Below are 18053 nucleotides of genomic sequence, written 5' to 3' on the forward strand. Positions count from 1 at the left end.
CTTAAATGTGTGTTTGGGATCTTTATCATGTTGGAAAACTGCATGTCTACCAAGGGCACCTGAGTTTGGCTTTCTACTTCTACAACTACTACAGTGAACTTGCATGTCGATAGACATTTTGGATTTAAAAAACATTTTTCAAGCTGTTGTTATAAAGTATTCTAATATACTGAGATAATGACTTTTGTGTTTTAATTGGCTGTAAGCCATAATCATCAACATTAACAGAAATAAACACTTGAAATAGATCACTTTGTTTGTAATGACTCTATATAATATGAGTTTCACTTTTTGCATTGAAGAACTGAAATAAATTACCTTTTTGATGATATTCTAATTAAGCGAATTGCACCTGTAGTCTATTGTCTGCTGGACACCGGTTTAATGAATAATTAGAATTTACCTGTGGTGGAATTCTTGTTAATTAGAATTTTGTAGTCTAAACTTTAGCTTTACTCCTAAGACTTTCATTAAGGAGTACTCATTTTTTCCAACATGGCCTCTTATTAATTTGTTAGGAAAATTACTTTTTTGAGTGTGCAAAATATCAAATTTTGTTTGCAATCAATGGCCCACATTTATGGGAGTATTTTGTGGAATGGTATTCCATAGAAAGGTTGATTCTGAAAGGAAACTAAAAGTTTTCTGACAAATCTGCTTTGTTGTGCTTATTTATGCTAAACACTTGTCAATGGGATACTGCGACAGAGAGTCGTCTCCTCTATTTCGGGGGTCGGAAGATCACAGCGTTTCGCTACATGCACGCCTGCACTGGTTCCCCTGTTAGCTGTTGTTTTCCAGTTAGCTGTGCAGATTTCTTTTTTTTGTTGCAAGGGTTAAGCAGTTCTTTTTGACTCATAAAGAACTGCGCCGTCTGGATGCTTAGTGGAGCATGGCATCCAGGACTGCCCCGGAGTGGTGCTTGGTGTCTGCCGGCAGCCAAGTCCCATCTCACCTGTCTTCATCAGAAGACAGGTGAATACCCGGTAGGCACTAGGCCCCGCCCCTCCAGGGAAAGCCTGATCCATCATGCAGAGGGTCTACACCTGCCAGCGTGACTTTATCACGGGCCCCACCTTATTCGGGTCTACGATGGACCCTGTCACTGCTCTGGAAGAACAACTGCAAAATCTGTCACTGGAGGTGACAGACCTTTGTTCTGTGATATTGCAAAGCCCACCACAAATCCCGGATTTAGTGGCCGCTTCTCCTGGGCAGTCCCCGTTCGAGCCTACATTGGCCTTGCCGGATAAGTTCTCTGGAGAACAGGACAAGTTTGTGGTTTTTAGGGAGGCCTGTAAACTGTATTTTAGGCTTCGACCATATTGCTCAGGTACGGAGGAACAGCGAGTGGGCATTGTCATCGCCCTTCTTCAGGTAGACCCCCAAGCCTGCCCTTTTTCTCTCCTGCTCGGTCCTCAGTCGTTCTGGATGGTTGAAAAATTTTTTAGTGTTCTGGCGCTCATTTATGATGATCTTGACCGTGTTGTTCTGGCTGAATCCAAACTACATCATCTTCGTCAGGGAGATTGGCCAGCTGAGGAGTTCTGCTTTGAGTTTCACAGATGGTTCTCGGACACCAGGTGGAATGATCCCTCTCTCCCGAGTGATTTTTGTTAGGGTCTTTCTGAGAGAGTAAAAGACACCTTTGTCCTGTATGAGACCCGTTTCCTTGGAGGCCGCCATGTCCCTGGCTATATATGTAGATCGTCGTCTTCGAGAAAGACCAAAGGAGACACCATTATCTACTGGGGGTCTTGTGCTTTATGAACCTAGGCCTGAGCCCTCTGAGAAACCCATGCAGTTTGGTGGGGGCAGCTCGTTGCATCGGTCCACCAATGGTTTAGCGCAAAAGGGGAGTTTGTTTTTTGTGGTCGTAAGGGTCATTTTGTATGTACCTGCTCCTCAATACGTAATCGCAAACAGCCGTCGGAAAACTAAGGAGCCCAGGTTGCTTGGAGGATAGCAACCTGGGTGTACATATCTCCTCCGTTAGTAGATCACAATTATTTTTGCCTGCCGAGGTCCTATTAAGGTGGAAGAAAGGTGTTTGTTTTCACCTTTTTGGATAGTGTTGCTGGTTCCAATCTTTTTGACGCCTGGTTTGTCCGGATCCAGGGCCTAACCCCTCATAAGTTGCCTAAGACTATTCCCATAATCGCTATAGATTCTGTACCCCTGAGTCAGGGGCATTTCACTCAGGTCGTTCAGGATTTATGTCTTCAGGTAGGGATCATACACACTGAATCCATAGATTGTTATGTATTAGAGGTTCTGCTGTCCCCAGTGGTTCTAGGTCTTCCTTGGCTGACTTTACACAATCCTGTGGTGGACTGGCAGGAACAGAAGGTAGTGAGGTGAAGCAATTACTGTCTAAATAACTGCATGAGCACCTGTACATCCATGATGTCTACCAGGTCCTTGCCGGAGTATTTGTCTGATTTCAAGGATGTTTTTTCAGAACAAGGGTGTCAAGAGCTGCCACCTCACCACCCTTATGATTGCTCAATCAATTTAATTCCAGGGGCCAAGTTGCCAAAGAGCAGGCTATATAACATTTCAGGTCCTGAGAGGCAGGCCATTAAAGATTACATTAGACAGTCTGACTAAAGGGCATATCAGACCTTCCTCGTATCCCGTGGCAGCAGGGTTTTTATTTGTTAAGAAAAAAGATGGGCGCTGCTCCCCTGCTTGGACTTCTGCAAACTTAATCGGATCACCATTCGGGATCCATACTCTCTCCCTCTCATCCCGGATCTCTTTAATCAGATAATCAGGGCTAAATGGTTTATCAAACTGGATCTTAGGGGGGCCCACAATCTTGTCCGTATTAGGGAGGATGATGAGTGGAAGACTGCCTTCAATACCTCAGAGGGTCATTATGAATAGCTTGTCATGCCATTTTTCAACATTTTGTAAATTACATTTTCTGACATCTGGTCGGTAGATTTGTGGTAGTCTATTTGGATGATATTCTAATCTATTCACCTGATCTAGAATTGCACCAGGTACAATGTACATGTGAGGCAGGTTTTACAGTTACTTAGGGAGAATAAACTCTATGTCAAGTCAGGAAAAAAATGTACAGTATATTCGCCGTTCAGGAGATTTCATTTCTGGGGTATCTATTATCATCCACAGGTATTTGTATGGATTTTGTGAAAGTCTGGGCGATTCTGGATTGAGATCTTCCTGAAAATTTGAAGGCTTTACAGCAGTTTCTTGGTTTCGCCAACTATTACCGCAGGTTCATCATGAACTTTTCGGTAGTGGCTAAAGCACTAACGGATATGACCAGGAAAGGGACAGACTTTTCGAGATGGTCTAATCGAGCCTGTGAAGCATTTGCTTCTTTAAAGAAAAGTTTTGCTTCTGCTTCTGTCCTCATTCAGCTTGACGTTACCCAACCGTTCTTTGTCGAGGTAGATGCATCAGAGGTAGGGGCAGGTGTTGTAATGTCATATGGTTCGTCCCCAAATAAATGGCGTCCGTATTCTTTTTTCTCTAAAATATTGTCACCCGCCAAAAGGAATTATGATATCGGCAATAGGTAACTTTTGACAAAGTTGGCTTTCGAGGAATGGCATCATTTTTTGGAGGGGGCAGTACATCCAGTAATGGTTATCACTGATCATAAAAATGTATCATATCTTGAATCTGCTAAACAACTTACTCCTAGACAGGCAAGGTGGTCTTCGTTTTTTTTCACCAGGTTTAACTTTTTGTGACTTATTGTCCGGAGGTTAAAAAAATTAAAGCTGATGCATTGTTTTGGGGGGAGGTAGTGGTGGTGAGCCTGTTCCCATTTTGCAGAGGAGTCGTCATTTCTGCAATGTTCGGGCCTGGAGAAGTAGGTTGTAGAAGTACAGGGGGGCGCCCCTGCATCTTGTCCTTCAGGTACATTGTTTGTCCCTTTGAACTTCCGACTTTTATTAGGTGAACATCATGATTCGGTTCTTGCAGGACATCCTGTTAGTAAAATTACCACGGCTCTATTCTCCCGTCATTTTTGGTGATCAAGGTTACACCAGGATGTTCAGGATTATGTCTCATCTTGCAATACTTGTGAACATTCGAAAACCCTCCATACTAGTCCGTCCAGGGTTCTGCAACCTTTGGCTATTCCTTTTAGACCATGGACTCACCTGTTAGTGGATTTTAGTATTGACCTGCCCATGTCCGTGGGTAAAACAGTATTATTAATGGTTGTGGATAGATTTAGTAAAATGGCTCATTTTATTGCGTTACCCGCACTTCCGAATGCTAAAACTTTGGCACAAGTTTTCATTCATGAGATTGTAAACATTAATGGGCTCCCCTCTGATATTGTTTCCGATCATGGGACCCAATTTATTTCAAAGTTTTGGAAGGTATTTTGTGCTCGTGTAGGGATTCATCTCTCATTTTCGCTCACCTTTCATCCACAATGGGCAGACTAAACAGTGAATCAGAATCTTGAGACATAATTGAGGTGTTTTGTTTCCAAAAATCAGGAGGATTGGGTTTCTTATTTACCCTTAGTTGAGTTCTCAGTGAATAACCATCATCATGAATTTACAGGCAAGTCCCTGTTCTTCGGGTCATATGGTTTTCATCCTCAATTCTGTACCTTTAATGTAAATCATTCTTCAAGAGTTTCTCGAGAGGAGCGTTTTTCTTCGTCTCTTACCTCGGTGTGGCAGGGGCTTCTTAATAATTTGAGGATGATGGGATCCAAATATGAGTATGGCTGATCAGAAGCGCTTGGCTGGTCCGGACCGGTGTATCAATTATTTGGTGGGGTTGTCTATTAAGAAAATTAAATTGAAAGTTCCTTCTTGAAAACTGGGACCCAGGTTCATCGGCTCCTATAAAATAGTCGCTATAATCAACCCAGTAGCGTTTCGCCCTGCCACCTACTTTCAAAATTCATAATGTGTTTCACCCATCACTTCTCAAAAAAATATGTTGCTTCTTCAGAACCAGCCCTGCCGCCCCCTTCCCTGGTCGTTGGCTATCTGAAACTCCACATTCCAATTAACAAGATTATTGATTCCCGCTTTGTACGCCGGTCTCTTCAGTTTTTGGTTTCATTGGAAAGGTTAAGGTCCAGAGGAGTGAATGTGGGTACCAGCATGTGATATTCTTGCGATCAAGTTGGTTCTGTCCTTTCATGCCTCACATGCAGATAAACCTGATCCTGAGTCCCCTCTTAGGAGGGAGGGTACTGTCACAGGAATACCGCGACAGAGAGTGGTCTCCTCTATTTCAGGGGTCAGAAGATCGCGTTTGGGTACACGCACGCCTGCACTGGTTGGATCTACTTTGCTTTCCAGTTAGCTGTGCAGATTTCCTTTGTTGTTTTGTTGCAAGGGTTAAGCAGTTCTTTTAGTTTCCTAAAGCTTTCCGTCCTGTGGTATCTCAGCTGTTCTGATTTCTCCCTTCTCCTCTGGTATAAGTACTGACCTCTTAGTTTGGTAGTTGCCAGTGATAGCTTGCTATACGTTGGTATCGGTCTAGGAGTCGTCTCCAGAGATTGCTGTTTGGAAGTTTGTTTGGTGTCTTCCTTTGCTTTATCTCCCTTTGGTTTACCTAATCATTTCTATCCCTTTATACCTTTCTGTAGTTTGGGTGCTCATTGAGTGATTGCTGTTTCTTTTACCCTTGTCTGTTTCCCTTTGTGTTTAAATCTTAGAGCAGTGTTCCTGCTGCCTTGCGAACTAACCAGGGCCGTGCTTAGGGTAAAACAGAGATAGGAACACAATCACCGCATGGGCTGGAAGGACCTGTCTAGGGTCATCAGGGCGCTCAGGGTTGTGCAGGGCAAGTTTCAGGGGTTGCCCCCCTTATCTTTCCCTAGCTGCAGTGCTCCCCTTCCCATCTGTCTCGCAATATGCCGTCTGGCTTCTTTGTGGAGCGTGGCATCCAGTGACTGCCCCGGAGTGCTGCTTGGGGTCTGCTGGCAGCCAAGTCCCACCTTGGCATCAGAGGACAGGTGAATACTCGGCAGGCACTAGGCCCCATCCCTCCAGGGAAAGCCTGATCCGTCACGCAGATGGTCTACTCCTGCAACTTTGACAGTAGTAGGGGGTGAGCGAGAGGAAGATGAAGAGTGCTTGTCATAAATACGTCAGACTCTTCCTGATCAGATGATTAAGTTTGACCAAATGACAGCATAATGATAAATACACACTGTTCAAGACAGTGCTTATGTTACTACTGCATGAAGCAGCTGACAGATTATATCTAAAGGGAATCAGTCAGCAGTATTGCTCCTGTAAACCTACTGACGAGGCTAGATAGCAGACCTGAAATGTAGTTTAAACATAACTTCTCCCTGCCCGCTTGGCAAGACTGACAGGTCTCTTATCTGTGTGTATATAGGGAGAAACCTGTCAGTCTAGCTGAGTGGGTGGGTAGAAGCCGGCAGAGACCAACCATCTGGACTAGTCACCTCATCCTCAGCCATGCATTCAACTATAAGCTAAAATTCCACAGCTTATTAGAATAAAGTATTAGAAAATTATAATGCAGGTGCTGGTCACTGATCCATGTTGCCAGTGTTTCAAGCAGCATGAATAAGTTGCCAAGTTTCCTTTAAGGAGCCTTGTTTCTTCCAATTCTTCAACCAGTGCTTTTCTGTATAACTAAAGTGTGTGGGGTGATATTAAGTTAGGGCACATCTGTCCCCTACATCATACTAATATAGATTTGGTAGTTTAGCAGCAACGTGGGAAGACAGATGGATGGCAATGACTGCAATATCAGATGACTATATAGGGTTGGGTTGTAGTCTGTTACCATAGACAACAAATCTGTATAGAAGCTGCAGACACAAAACAATTGTACATTTTTAATATAGGTATTTCTTCTAAATTTAGTGATTTTTTTTTTTTTTTTTTTTAGATCTACTGGAACTACTAAAAATATTTTAATGTAAAAATGCACCTTCCCTTGAAAGACCACCTAATAATTATGAAACACACAGATTTTATTGGCGTTTCCGTTTACAAACTTGTCTTTTTATCCAAAGACAAATGAACATTGTATAATAAAGTCAAATATGAAAGTCTGGACAAAGCAGCATTTTGCAAACATTGGAAGCATTTACAGGCCATATCCTGATTTGAACTTCTATTTTCAGACTGGTTTCCACAAAGTTATCAGAGAAAAAAAAAAATAAAGATTTATCATAGATGTGTCTACTTGTCTGCTGCAAACACACCCTGGCCTGCGGTAACACGTCATTTAACTTTTTACTGAACTAAGCAAAAATGACAACAGAAACTAAAACACATATTGTGCCATTTAGCTATCAGGAGCCATCAAACAAGACAGCGAATAGTTCTCCATACCATGTTGTACACAGGGCAACTGTTTTACAAGAGCAAAGAATACTCACAAATCCTCCTTAAATGTAAGTATGTAGAAGATATATGTTCTACTTATTTAGCATGTATTGTGTGCTTTAAAGCAGCTGCATTAAATGGAAGTTAAAGGGAATCTGTCAGTAAGATCAACCCCTCAAACTTCATATAAAAGCATGCAGGTCTTTGAACTGTAAATCCATCACCACCTTTATATCTTCTATCTGTGGCTGCATTCCCAAGTAATTAGTGTCTTTTCATTCACATACACATAAGCTGTAAAGTGCTCTGGGTGTGACAGAGCTCAGAACAAGCCACCACCTCCAGAGGTTATTTCCTCACCCGGAACCAGACTTTTTATTGATAGCTCTGTCTGATTTCCTTGCCTGGTGCTGGACATCACACAGACAGTGATCACTCAAGCTAAAGAGGCTGGTGCTGAGGAGACAGAGACATCCTCAGGAGGCAGATAGATGATTGAGGTGTGACAGAGCACTTCCCAATCACATATAAATGAAAATGTTAATTGCTTAGGAAGGCAGCAACAGGTAGAAGATATAAAGGTACCAGTGGATTTAGCCATCAAAGACCTGCATGCTCATATATGGACTTTTGGTGGATTTGATCTTATTCCCTTTAATGGTCAGAAAAATGTCCAAAGACTAATGCAGTCTGCAGGAAAAGATGGATTTAGCAGCACAAAATAATTATTTTGTATCATTAAAAACATGTAGAAAAATCTCCATAGATGTCATGCATCAAACTATTCTTACTTCTGCAGTCCTTAGTGTTGGTTTACACATGGCTGGTATATGACCTCGGCAGCAATCAATGGCTTCAGTGGTCAGGTGCCGTATACTGCCATAATAGCTCCCATCACTGAGTGGTGCTGACAGTAATATGACACTTGACAGCTCTTAGTTGCAGTTTTCCTAGATCCATGACTGATGCCAAAGATCCTAATATATTGCATTTATAGAGCTATGTTCAAACAGATTTTCCAGAAGATTTTGGAGCAGATTTGGAGCATGGCACATTTTTCCTGAGGAACATCAGCAGTGAGAAATCAGCAGTGTATTTTGCTGCTATTTATTGGTGAAATGCGCCGGTCAATTTTCACTAAATATTTTCTCCGCAGCATGTGAGTTTGGGATACCTCATTCACAATGCAGCTATTGTAATATAAGGCAGATTTTCAGCAAGTAAATTCTCCCTATGGGAGCCTACCCTAAAGCTGTTGATCAGCTGAAACCTTTAAGAACTGGGACTGCAGCTCATAATGTTTACATGATGTTAGATGGGGCTGGAGACATACAGTTTTTGTGCAAATTAGGCTGAGGACATGGCAATGTAATTGGAATGTTACCGTGGTTTAAGGGTTTGTAAGGTTACAAAATATTGATGGCCTATCCAAAGTATATGCTTTCAATATCAGATTGTTGGGAGTCCGATACCCGGCATTCCCACCGAACAGCTGTTATTTGCTCAGTCAGTGGCCAGATGAAAACATTTTCGACAAAGTCGCAAAGCAGAGCTTCAGTTAATGTGTAAAGGCCAAAGCCCGGTACGGAATAGGAGCGGTTCTGCAGTGCTCATCAGTGGCCACTATGCAACAAATGCAAATGCACTTTGCAGTTCTATTCAAAATGCTTCCATCCAGCCGCCGTCAAAGCATAAAACAGTTGAATAGTGGGGGCACTGTATGTTGGTCTCTCACAAATTCTGAAATGGAAGACTACGGATAGATCATCAATAGGTCACGAATGGACATCCCCTTCAAATTATTGCAGTCTCTGAGAAAATAATGAACTTATTACAAGAAATATCATAGTAGAAATAAAAACAATCAATGAAATATAGAAAAAGGACATAACTTTTATGACTCCTATGTGGAGTAATATTTATAATACATAAAGTTTTCATAGAGAATAACTGTAGATCTTCATGAATCTGCCTTCTTCTCTTCACTTATGCCAGCTGAGATTTTCAGATCTTGGAGATGTTTATCCAGATCATCTACTTTAATGTCCTCTAAACTCTCCAGAAATTTGCTGCCCGCACAGAGCTTCCCAGTTAAAGGGTCGACCACTCTGCCCACTTTAAAAACTATTTCAGACAGTACGTGAGTGACGTGCTTGCTTCTTCTTTCGGGTAAAGCTTTCAGCAGCACAATGTCGCCTACTGTGCACTGCTGCTCTGCATCATGGGCAAAGTAAGTCTTCCTCTTGTTGTAATACTAAAATGAAAGGAACAACATTTAGTCTTCATTACTGCTGTACATGCACTCATAATCAGAGAATTCACATGGCTAAGCATAAAATGTTTTTTTTTTTTTTTTTTTTTAACAGGACACAAAAAAGTGGTAGACTACGCTATTGTGTCTCACAAAATATACTTGACATAGAGGGTAAGGAGGTCAAATGGAGTCAGGAGTTTCATTTTTTGAATGTTTGCCTCACTGAAGTGAATAGACATGTTATACAACCCCTGGCAAAAATTATGGAATCACCGGGCTCGGAGGATGTTCATTCAGTTGTTTAATGTTGTTGAAAAAAAAGCAGATCACAGACATGGCACAAAACTAAAGTCATTTCAAATGGCAACTTTATTGCTTTAAGAAACACTAAAAGAAATCAAGATTAAAATGTGGTACTCAGTAAGGGTAATTTTTTTCAGACCAAGCAGAGGGAAAACATTATGGAATCACTCAATTCTGAGGAAAAAATTATGGAATCATGAAAAACAAACACACAAAAGAACACTCCAATACATCACTAGTATTTTGTTGCACCACTTCTGGCTTTAATAACAGCTTGCAGTCTCTGAGGCACGGACTTAATGAGTGACAAACAGTGCTCTTCATCAATCTGGGTCCAACTTTCTCTGATTGCTGTTGCCAGATTAGCTTTGCAGGTTGGAGCCTTGTCATGGACCATTTTCTTCAACTTCCACCAAAGATTTTCAATTGGATTGAGATCCGGACTATTTGCAGGCCATGACATTGACCTTATGTGTCTTCTTTCAAGGAATGTTTTCACAGTTTTTGCTCTATGGCAGGATGCATTATCATCTTGAAAAATGATGTAATCATCCCCAAACATCCTTTCAATTGATGGGATAAGAAAACTGTCCAAAATATCAAAGTAAACTTGGGTATTTATTGAGTATGTAATGACAGCCATCTCCCCATTGCCTTTACCTCACATGCAGCCCCATATCATCAATGACTGTGGAAATTTGCATGTTCTCTTCATGCAGTCATCTTAATAAATCTCATTGGAACGGCACCAAACAAAAGTTTCAGCATCATCACCTTGCCCAATGCAGATTTGTAATTCATCACTGAATATGACTTTCATCCAGTCATCCACAGTCCACGGTTGCTTTTCCTTAGCCCATTGTAACCTTGTTTTTTTCTGTTTAGGTGTTAATGATGGCTTATGTTTAGCTTTTCTGTATGTAAATCCCATTTCCTTTAGGAAGTTTCTTACAGTTCGGTCACAGACATTGACTCCAGTTTCCTCCCATTCGTTCCTCATTTGTTTTGTTGTGCATTTCCTGTTTTGGAGACATATTGCTTTAAGTTTCCGGTCTTCCTTGGTCTACCAGTATGTTTGACTTTAACAACCTTCCCATGTTGTTTGTATTTGGTCCAGATTTTAGACACAGCTGACTGTGAACAACCAGCATCTTTTGCAACATTGCGTGATGATTTACCTTCTTTTAAGAGTTTGATAATCCTCTCCTTTGTTTCAATTGACATGTCTCGTGTTGGAGCCATGATTCATGTCAGTCCACTTGGTGCAACAGCTCTCAAGGTGTGATCACTCCTTTTTAGATGCAGACTAATGAGCAGATCTAATTTGATGCAGGTATTAGTTTTGGAAATGAAAATTTACAGGTTGATTCCACAATTTTTTCCTCAGAATTCAGTGATTCCATAATTTTTTCCCTCAGCTTGGTCTGAAAAAAATTACCCTTACTGAGTACCACATTTTTAATCTTGATTTCTTTTAGTGTTTCTTAAAGCCCTAAAGTTGCCATTTGAAATGACTTTAGTTTTGTACCATGTCTGTGATCTGCTTTTTTTTCAACAACATTAAACAACTGAATGAACATCCTCCGAGCCCGGTGATTCCATAATTTTTGCCAGGGGTTGTAGATGTAACCCTCCGACAGAAAGTTCAGCATACAGCATTTCTATAATGTGAACGTAGCCTAAGGAGAAAGAATACAAAAGCTGCACTCACCTTTAGTAAGTAGGAATCCAACACCATCCTTGTCACACGTACTTTAGCTGTTTTTTTCATCTTTGTGCCTATTACTTTTCCTACAATCCATTTGGCATGAACAGTGGTGCGAATGACTGACATGGTGAACTGAGTACACCTGAACCAAGAGACATTTCATATTAATTCATCACTGACATGGTGATAACTGAGTACACCTGAACCAAGAAACATTTCATATTAATTTATCACTGACATGGCCACTTATTGCATTTACATTAAGACAATAAAAGTAAGGCTAGTAAGGCTAGGTTCACATTAACACAGTGCTCTTCGCTGAGCTCTATGTTGGGGTTTTTGACAGAATACTGAAAAATTGTATTCCGACAGCAACCCTGACAGAGCCATTTACTTGAATGAAGCTGATGGCATCACTGTGGACCCGGTATGGCCGCTGTCCTGGTAGAATTCATGGCTAATCACTTTAATGCACATCTGAAAAATATGAATACTGCAAGAATGGAGGCCAGACTGTGTTTAGACTCTAGAGAGACTGTCAGTTTTATCCAAGTGAATGGCTCCATCAGGACTCGGTCGATGTTCGCGCTGGAATACAGTTTAAGGATTACGACAGAAACCTCGACGTAGTCCTCAGGGGAAAACACAGTATAAGGCTATGTGCCCACGATGCAGAAATGCTCCGGATTTTTTCCTGAGCATTTCTGCATCTCCCTGGCAGAAAAAACGCATGCGGATTGTACATGCGGCTTGTACATGCGGATTGTACATGTGTTTTTCCTGCCAGGGACATGCGGAAGTGAAGCGTTCTTCACATGCATTTCCGCATGCGGGTTGACAAGCGCTTTCCAAGCGATTTTAGCATCACTTGGAAAGTGCTTGGCAACTTGGTCACACTATATAAATCCATGCAAACGGCATATAGTGTGACCGTAAAAGAATGGTAGAAAATAATAAAAAAAAAAATCTATACTTACCTTCTGATGGCCCCCGCAGTCTTTATTCGCTCAGTCCTGGCTTGCCGGCAGCTCGCGGTACACTGAAGGACCTGCCGTCACATGACTAAATGACGTCAGCGCAGGTCCTTCAGTCCACCGCGATCTGCCGGCAAGCGAAGACAAGCACACTGGGGGCCATCAGAAGGTAAATAAAATATTTATTTTTTATTTTATTCTTTTTTTTTTTTTTTTTACAGGTACGATGGTACCCGGGTCTGGATGAGAGTCTCCTGTCCTCCAGACCCGGGTACCATCCGCACATTGAAACGCATGGATTCCGCATGTACAGATCCAGTGATGCGTAATCCAAGCGTTCCAATGCAAGTCAATGGCGGCGAAAACGCCGCGCTTCCACAAAATAATTGGTAGTGCTGCGTTTTTTTCTGCAGTGATAACCCGCAGCGGAAATTTCCGCAGCATCTGCACAGCACATGCGGATTATCATTGGGGAACATGGCAGACCTTATACCAAGCGTTTTTTAAGCGTTTTTGCCGTTGCGGAAACGCTTAAAATAAGAATTGTGGGCACACAGCCTAAGTGTAAACTGAGCCTACCAATCATGACTTGCGAGGTAAAGATTTGAGAGACTGTTAAAACCCCCACTGATGCTGGAAACAACATGCCCACCATCAGTCACACTTTTACAACATGTTTCTCCCTATGGCATAATAGCATATCACTGTGAGCGGGGCATACCTGCAGACAGATGTACTATTATGGCTACTTGCACATGTGGAGTTTTTTTTCCATCAGTATTTGTAAGCCAAAACCAGGAGTGGAACAATCAGAGGAAAAGTATAATAGAAACACGTCACCACTTCTGTATTTATCCCCCACTCCTGGTTTTGGCTTATGTAAAATACTGAACGTGTGCATGTGGCCTATGACAGGTCGTGGTGTGATTGAAGGAGCAGTGACTGCATTGATATTGGTCGGCACTGGCTGTATTATACAGACAATACCGGCTCTAACAACCAGGATTAGATAGAACTCTGATCCCTGTCAGATAAACCCTTGGATTACATGGTATACAGTGACTATGGGACCTGGTTTCCCAGGGAGAGGTGGCTCTGGCCCATGGGTGAGAATGTGACAGCTTGCCATGCTAGGTGGGGGAGTAATAAATGCCTCCAGGTCTAATAGGTGCATAGACGTCAGTGAATTATTTCAGGGGTATGTCACATAGGATGCCTAGAAATAGTTGAATCAAGTGTTAGGAGAGTAAGAGCCATTTCTCCTGACAAACTGTTTCATTATGAGAAAAACAGGTATAATCAGTACATCCACAACTGTAATGAGCCATACAATAAAATTCAAATCAACTTTTAATATTAATCCACCTCCCTCCAAAATAAATAAATATGTTTTTCACAGCTACAACACATACCCATTAGAATTTATGGTGTTATTTACATGTCTGTATTTTGTTATGGACCGTGTGTCTTTGTAAAACTCATAAAGAAATGTCCGTTTTTTTCCGGATGAAAAATGGCGATACAAAATCTATGGGTCTGTGAATAACATGGACAGCACATGTATGGAATCAGTGTCAGAACTGTAGAAAAAGACAAGGACCGCACATCCCAATATCCATACTTTGTATGTACAAACTGGAAATCAGGTTCTTAGTTTATCATTCTGATCAGACTGTATGAAGCCCACTACAGCGTCGTGGTGAACCTCTAAGGGGGTTCCTAACCTGAAAGGTGTGGTGCAGTGCACAAACCACCATCGCAGCAATAATGCACCAGCAAGGCGGGCAACCCAATGCCTTACAACACCCATGCTGCAAGACTGACTCCCCATGACTCCAGGCCGCACCAGCACAACACTGCAGCAACAATGGCTGCCACACAGCACCCAACACCAGGTGAATGGATGTAAAAAAAAAACAAAAACAACTCACCTTCCTGACCCAGGTGTTTTTAAATTAGCAGGAGACTGCAAGAGGGAATAGGCCTATTTTTACTCTCAGTCCAGTCTGAGAGCTTGTGGAAGGTGAGTTTCTTGTATTTATACATCCATTCACCTGGTATTTGTTGCTGCGGTGTTGTGTCGGCGGGGACTCAGTCTTGCAGAATGGATGCTGTAAGGTGCTGGGTTGCCCGCCCTGCTTGTGCACTGTTGCTGTGATGGTGGTATGCGCACTGTGCCGCACCTTTCAAGCTAGGAACGCACTGAGAGGTTTACTGAGACGCTGTAGTGGGCTTCATACAGTCTGATCAGAATGGTAAACTAAGAATCTCATGCTCAGTTTGTTAGATCTAATGCCGCCAGGCAAAAATTTAAGTATGAACATTGGGATGTGCGGTCCATGCTCCTTTTTCTACAGTTCTGGCGTTTGCATCAGTTTGCTGCATGTATTTAACACTGATAGGAGAACTTTTGTCATTTAACCATTCGTGAAAAACACTGATATAAACGGACACACGGACCACACACTGATGAAACCAGTACCGTTTTTCACATACGTGTTTAAAAACAGACATTTCAATGAGGCCTTACTGCGGTGGTAAAGGGCAGCCAGTGATTAGACATATCACCTGGATCTGTTATACAAATCAAATGTAGGAAAAATTCTTTAAATGGATATTCCCATATCAGCCTTATATGATGTTTACACAAGGTATGCCATAAATATCTGATAAATGCGGGACCAGCCCTAAGCCCCCCTCTATAACAGCTTTATATGGAGAATGTGAGGCCATCGCCACCAGCTTCTATAGAACTTCTGAAAATAGCCAAGAGTGAAACAAGTTAATAAGTTCCTGTGATGGGTGGGAGAGGGACCTACATCAGTTTATGGTCAGTGTAGATTCGTTACAGTGTGTCAGCCTTGTGGCTGGACTGTACTTTTCTGCTTCCTATGTTGCAGGGTACAACTACCTGTCATTGTAATCATGTTTCTCTACTGTGAGGGTGCCCTCAGACCAGGGTGTTTGTGGTCCCCACGAGCCCCAGAAAGGTCTTCTGTCCACACCTTAGCTTTAATTGATGATGTACCAGACAGGACCCCAGTCACTGAGGCAAAGATCATGAACCTGACACAGGGGGGGCCGCAATGCTGGGGATTAGATAACACACAGTTATGGTATATCCTGAGGACGCACCAGGACGTCTGGGTTAGGAATGGCATTTTATCGTACATTCGTCTGTACTGGTCCTGCAGATGGAAGTTCTGAGCAATTAATGACAGCAATGATCATGAGGCCAGAAACAAGATGTCCGCAGATAAGACCGCAATACTACATCCTGACACAAGCTGGTAAGGAATGCACCAAGCGGCACTGCCAGTCTCCATGCATCCCAGGGAGCCTTCCCTCTGCTACCTAGCCCTGCAGACCAGTATATATATATATAATATATATATCACACTGTGTATATAGTAATATAGCACTGTACTATTCATTGCTGCTGATCATGTTACACGTCACTGCCAGTGCACACGTATACATAGACAATGGCAGGTAGTCTGCCCTGCAATATATGAAGCAGAAAAGTACAGTCCACGCAGCAACGAGACTGACACACTGTACCGAAACTACACATACTACATGAGCACACTGCACTGCCACTCACCTCCAGCCGCCGCTTCCTGTCCCTCCGACCTTTGTCGCATTGGTGACGTCAGAGACTTCTATTAACCCGCATCTATCTGGCGAGACCATGAACAGAGTCTGTTTGTTAGATCGCCATCTGCTGGCTGTGTGGAAAAGTACAGCAAAGAAAACGTGTGGCACAGGAATGGCTGCTAAAATACCGGCTATTCTAATTATCATATTGTACAAAGAAAATATTATATATCTCTAGCTCTATGGGCAAAGCAAGTGATTTTCCCAGAACACCCCACACCACCTCCTTTGAGTGATCCCTATTGTAAACCTTCTCTTTGGTTTAGACACTTTGAATGGTTGCTGAACTCTCCTTTTAGAGTTTTTACGCCAGTCCTGACCAGCTCTGCCACAATGGAAGCAGCACAGTGGCATGGCTAGGGCTGCTCATGCATGTCATGAATATTTCCGCCTCTGCTGACTGGAGTAACGTTTCTGGCGGTGGCGCTCTCCAGCTGGACGGTGCCCTAGTGAGGTACATCTGATGCCAGGGGTCACAATCATTAGGACTGGAGTATACTGCCCCATTCTTAATGACTCAGGCCCGTAATCCACTGCAATATTTCAGTGTAAAGCATACAGTACGTGGCTGGAATATGTAGAGAGCCTGATTCCTGCTGACCGTGGTTCTGCCACCACAAATCTAATCTCAGCTTCCCTCAATCTGATCACATCATTTTGTAAATTTTAACCAAACCTCTAGTGCGAATACTACAGAATATTAAATAGTTACTCAAGTAGATGAGTGGAGCTGTTATGGGGAAGACACAACTATGCATTTTCATGCACTAGGGAAAAGACCATTGCAGCGTGACTACAGGTCGCCGGCATTTAAAGGGGCCGTGACAGCAGATACATACTGCCTGACCATGGACAGTATGGATAAGGCCCTGGCTGTATGATTTCAGCCCTGTAAATTGAGCGAGGCTGCGCACGTCTAGTTGGATTGAGGCTGGAAGTATGTATACATATCGCATACTTTTGGTCTCATGACCACCCGGTCTCGCCACCGGCACCAGAGAATCCTTACAGTACTGTGCGCACTGTGAGGATTCGCAAGACTGCAGTCAGAGTGACTGCAGACTGCTCAACTTGGACAACCCCTTTAACCCCTTTACTGCCTGGGGGGTGTAATAGTACACACCAGGCTGTCACCCCATGTTCAGCGCGGGCTCCAGCGCTGAGCCCACACTGAACCGGGCACATGTCAGCTGATTCTTACAGCTGACAAGTGCCCGCAACAACTGCGGGTGGAATCGCGATCCACCCGCGGCTGTTAACATGTTAAATGCCTCTGTCAATCTCAGACAGCAGACCCCAGTGGTTGTCATGAAAAGATTTCTATGAGCGCCACCTAGTGGTCGGCGCTCATAGCACAGGAGCATTTCTGCTACATAGAGGTGATCTGTTCATCACCTTTATGTAGCAGAGGTGATCAGACAGTTGCTGCTTCTAGTCTCCTATGGAGACTATAGAAGCAAGCAAAAAGTCTAAAAAAAATGTTAAAAAAATATAAAAAAAAAATATAAAATTTTAAATCACCCCCCTTTTGCCCCATTCAAAATAAAATAATAAAACAAAAAAACCACATACACATATTTGGTATCGCCGCGTTCAGAATCGCCCGATCTATCAATATAAAAAAAGAATTAATCCGATCAGCAAACGGCTTAACGAGAAAAAAAATGCTAAACGCCAGAATTACGTTTTTTGGTCTCCTCAACATTTCAATAAAATGCAATAACGGGCGATCAAAACATCGGATCTACCCCAAAATGGTATCAATAAAAACTTCAGCTCGGCGCGCAAAAAATAAGCCCTCACCTGGCCCCAGATCTTGAAAAATGGAG

The 18053-nt window shown here is 42.6% G+C and overlaps 1 protein-coding gene across 1 annotated transcript; it reads right to left on the bottom strand.

Annotated features, from left to right (window-relative positions):
* Window positions 1–7676: 7676 nt before the first annotated feature.
* On the bottom strand, window positions 7677–16321 carry MRPS17 (mitochondrial ribosomal protein S17). Its single transcript, XM_073665111.1, has 3 exons — window positions 16172–16321; window positions 11597–11735; window positions 7677–9582 (listed from the first exon to the last, which is right to left on the bottom strand). Exons 1-3 carry the CDS (start codon window positions 16258–16260, stop codon window positions 9289–9291), a joined length of 522 nt encoding a protein of 173 aa, XP_073521212.1. The 5' UTR covers window positions 16261–16321; the 3' UTR covers window positions 7677–9288.
* Between the last annotated feature and the right edge of the window lie 1732 nt (window positions 16322–18053).

This window comes from Phyllobates terribilis, unplaced genomic scaffold, assembly GCF_046119375.1.
Source record: "Phyllobates terribilis strain yellow unplaced genomic scaffold, ASM4611937v1 Scaffold_2__4_contigs__length_985480577, whole genome shotgun sequence".
Taxonomy (NCBI): Eukaryota; Metazoa; Chordata; class Amphibia; order Anura; family Dendrobatidae; genus Phyllobates; species Phyllobates terribilis.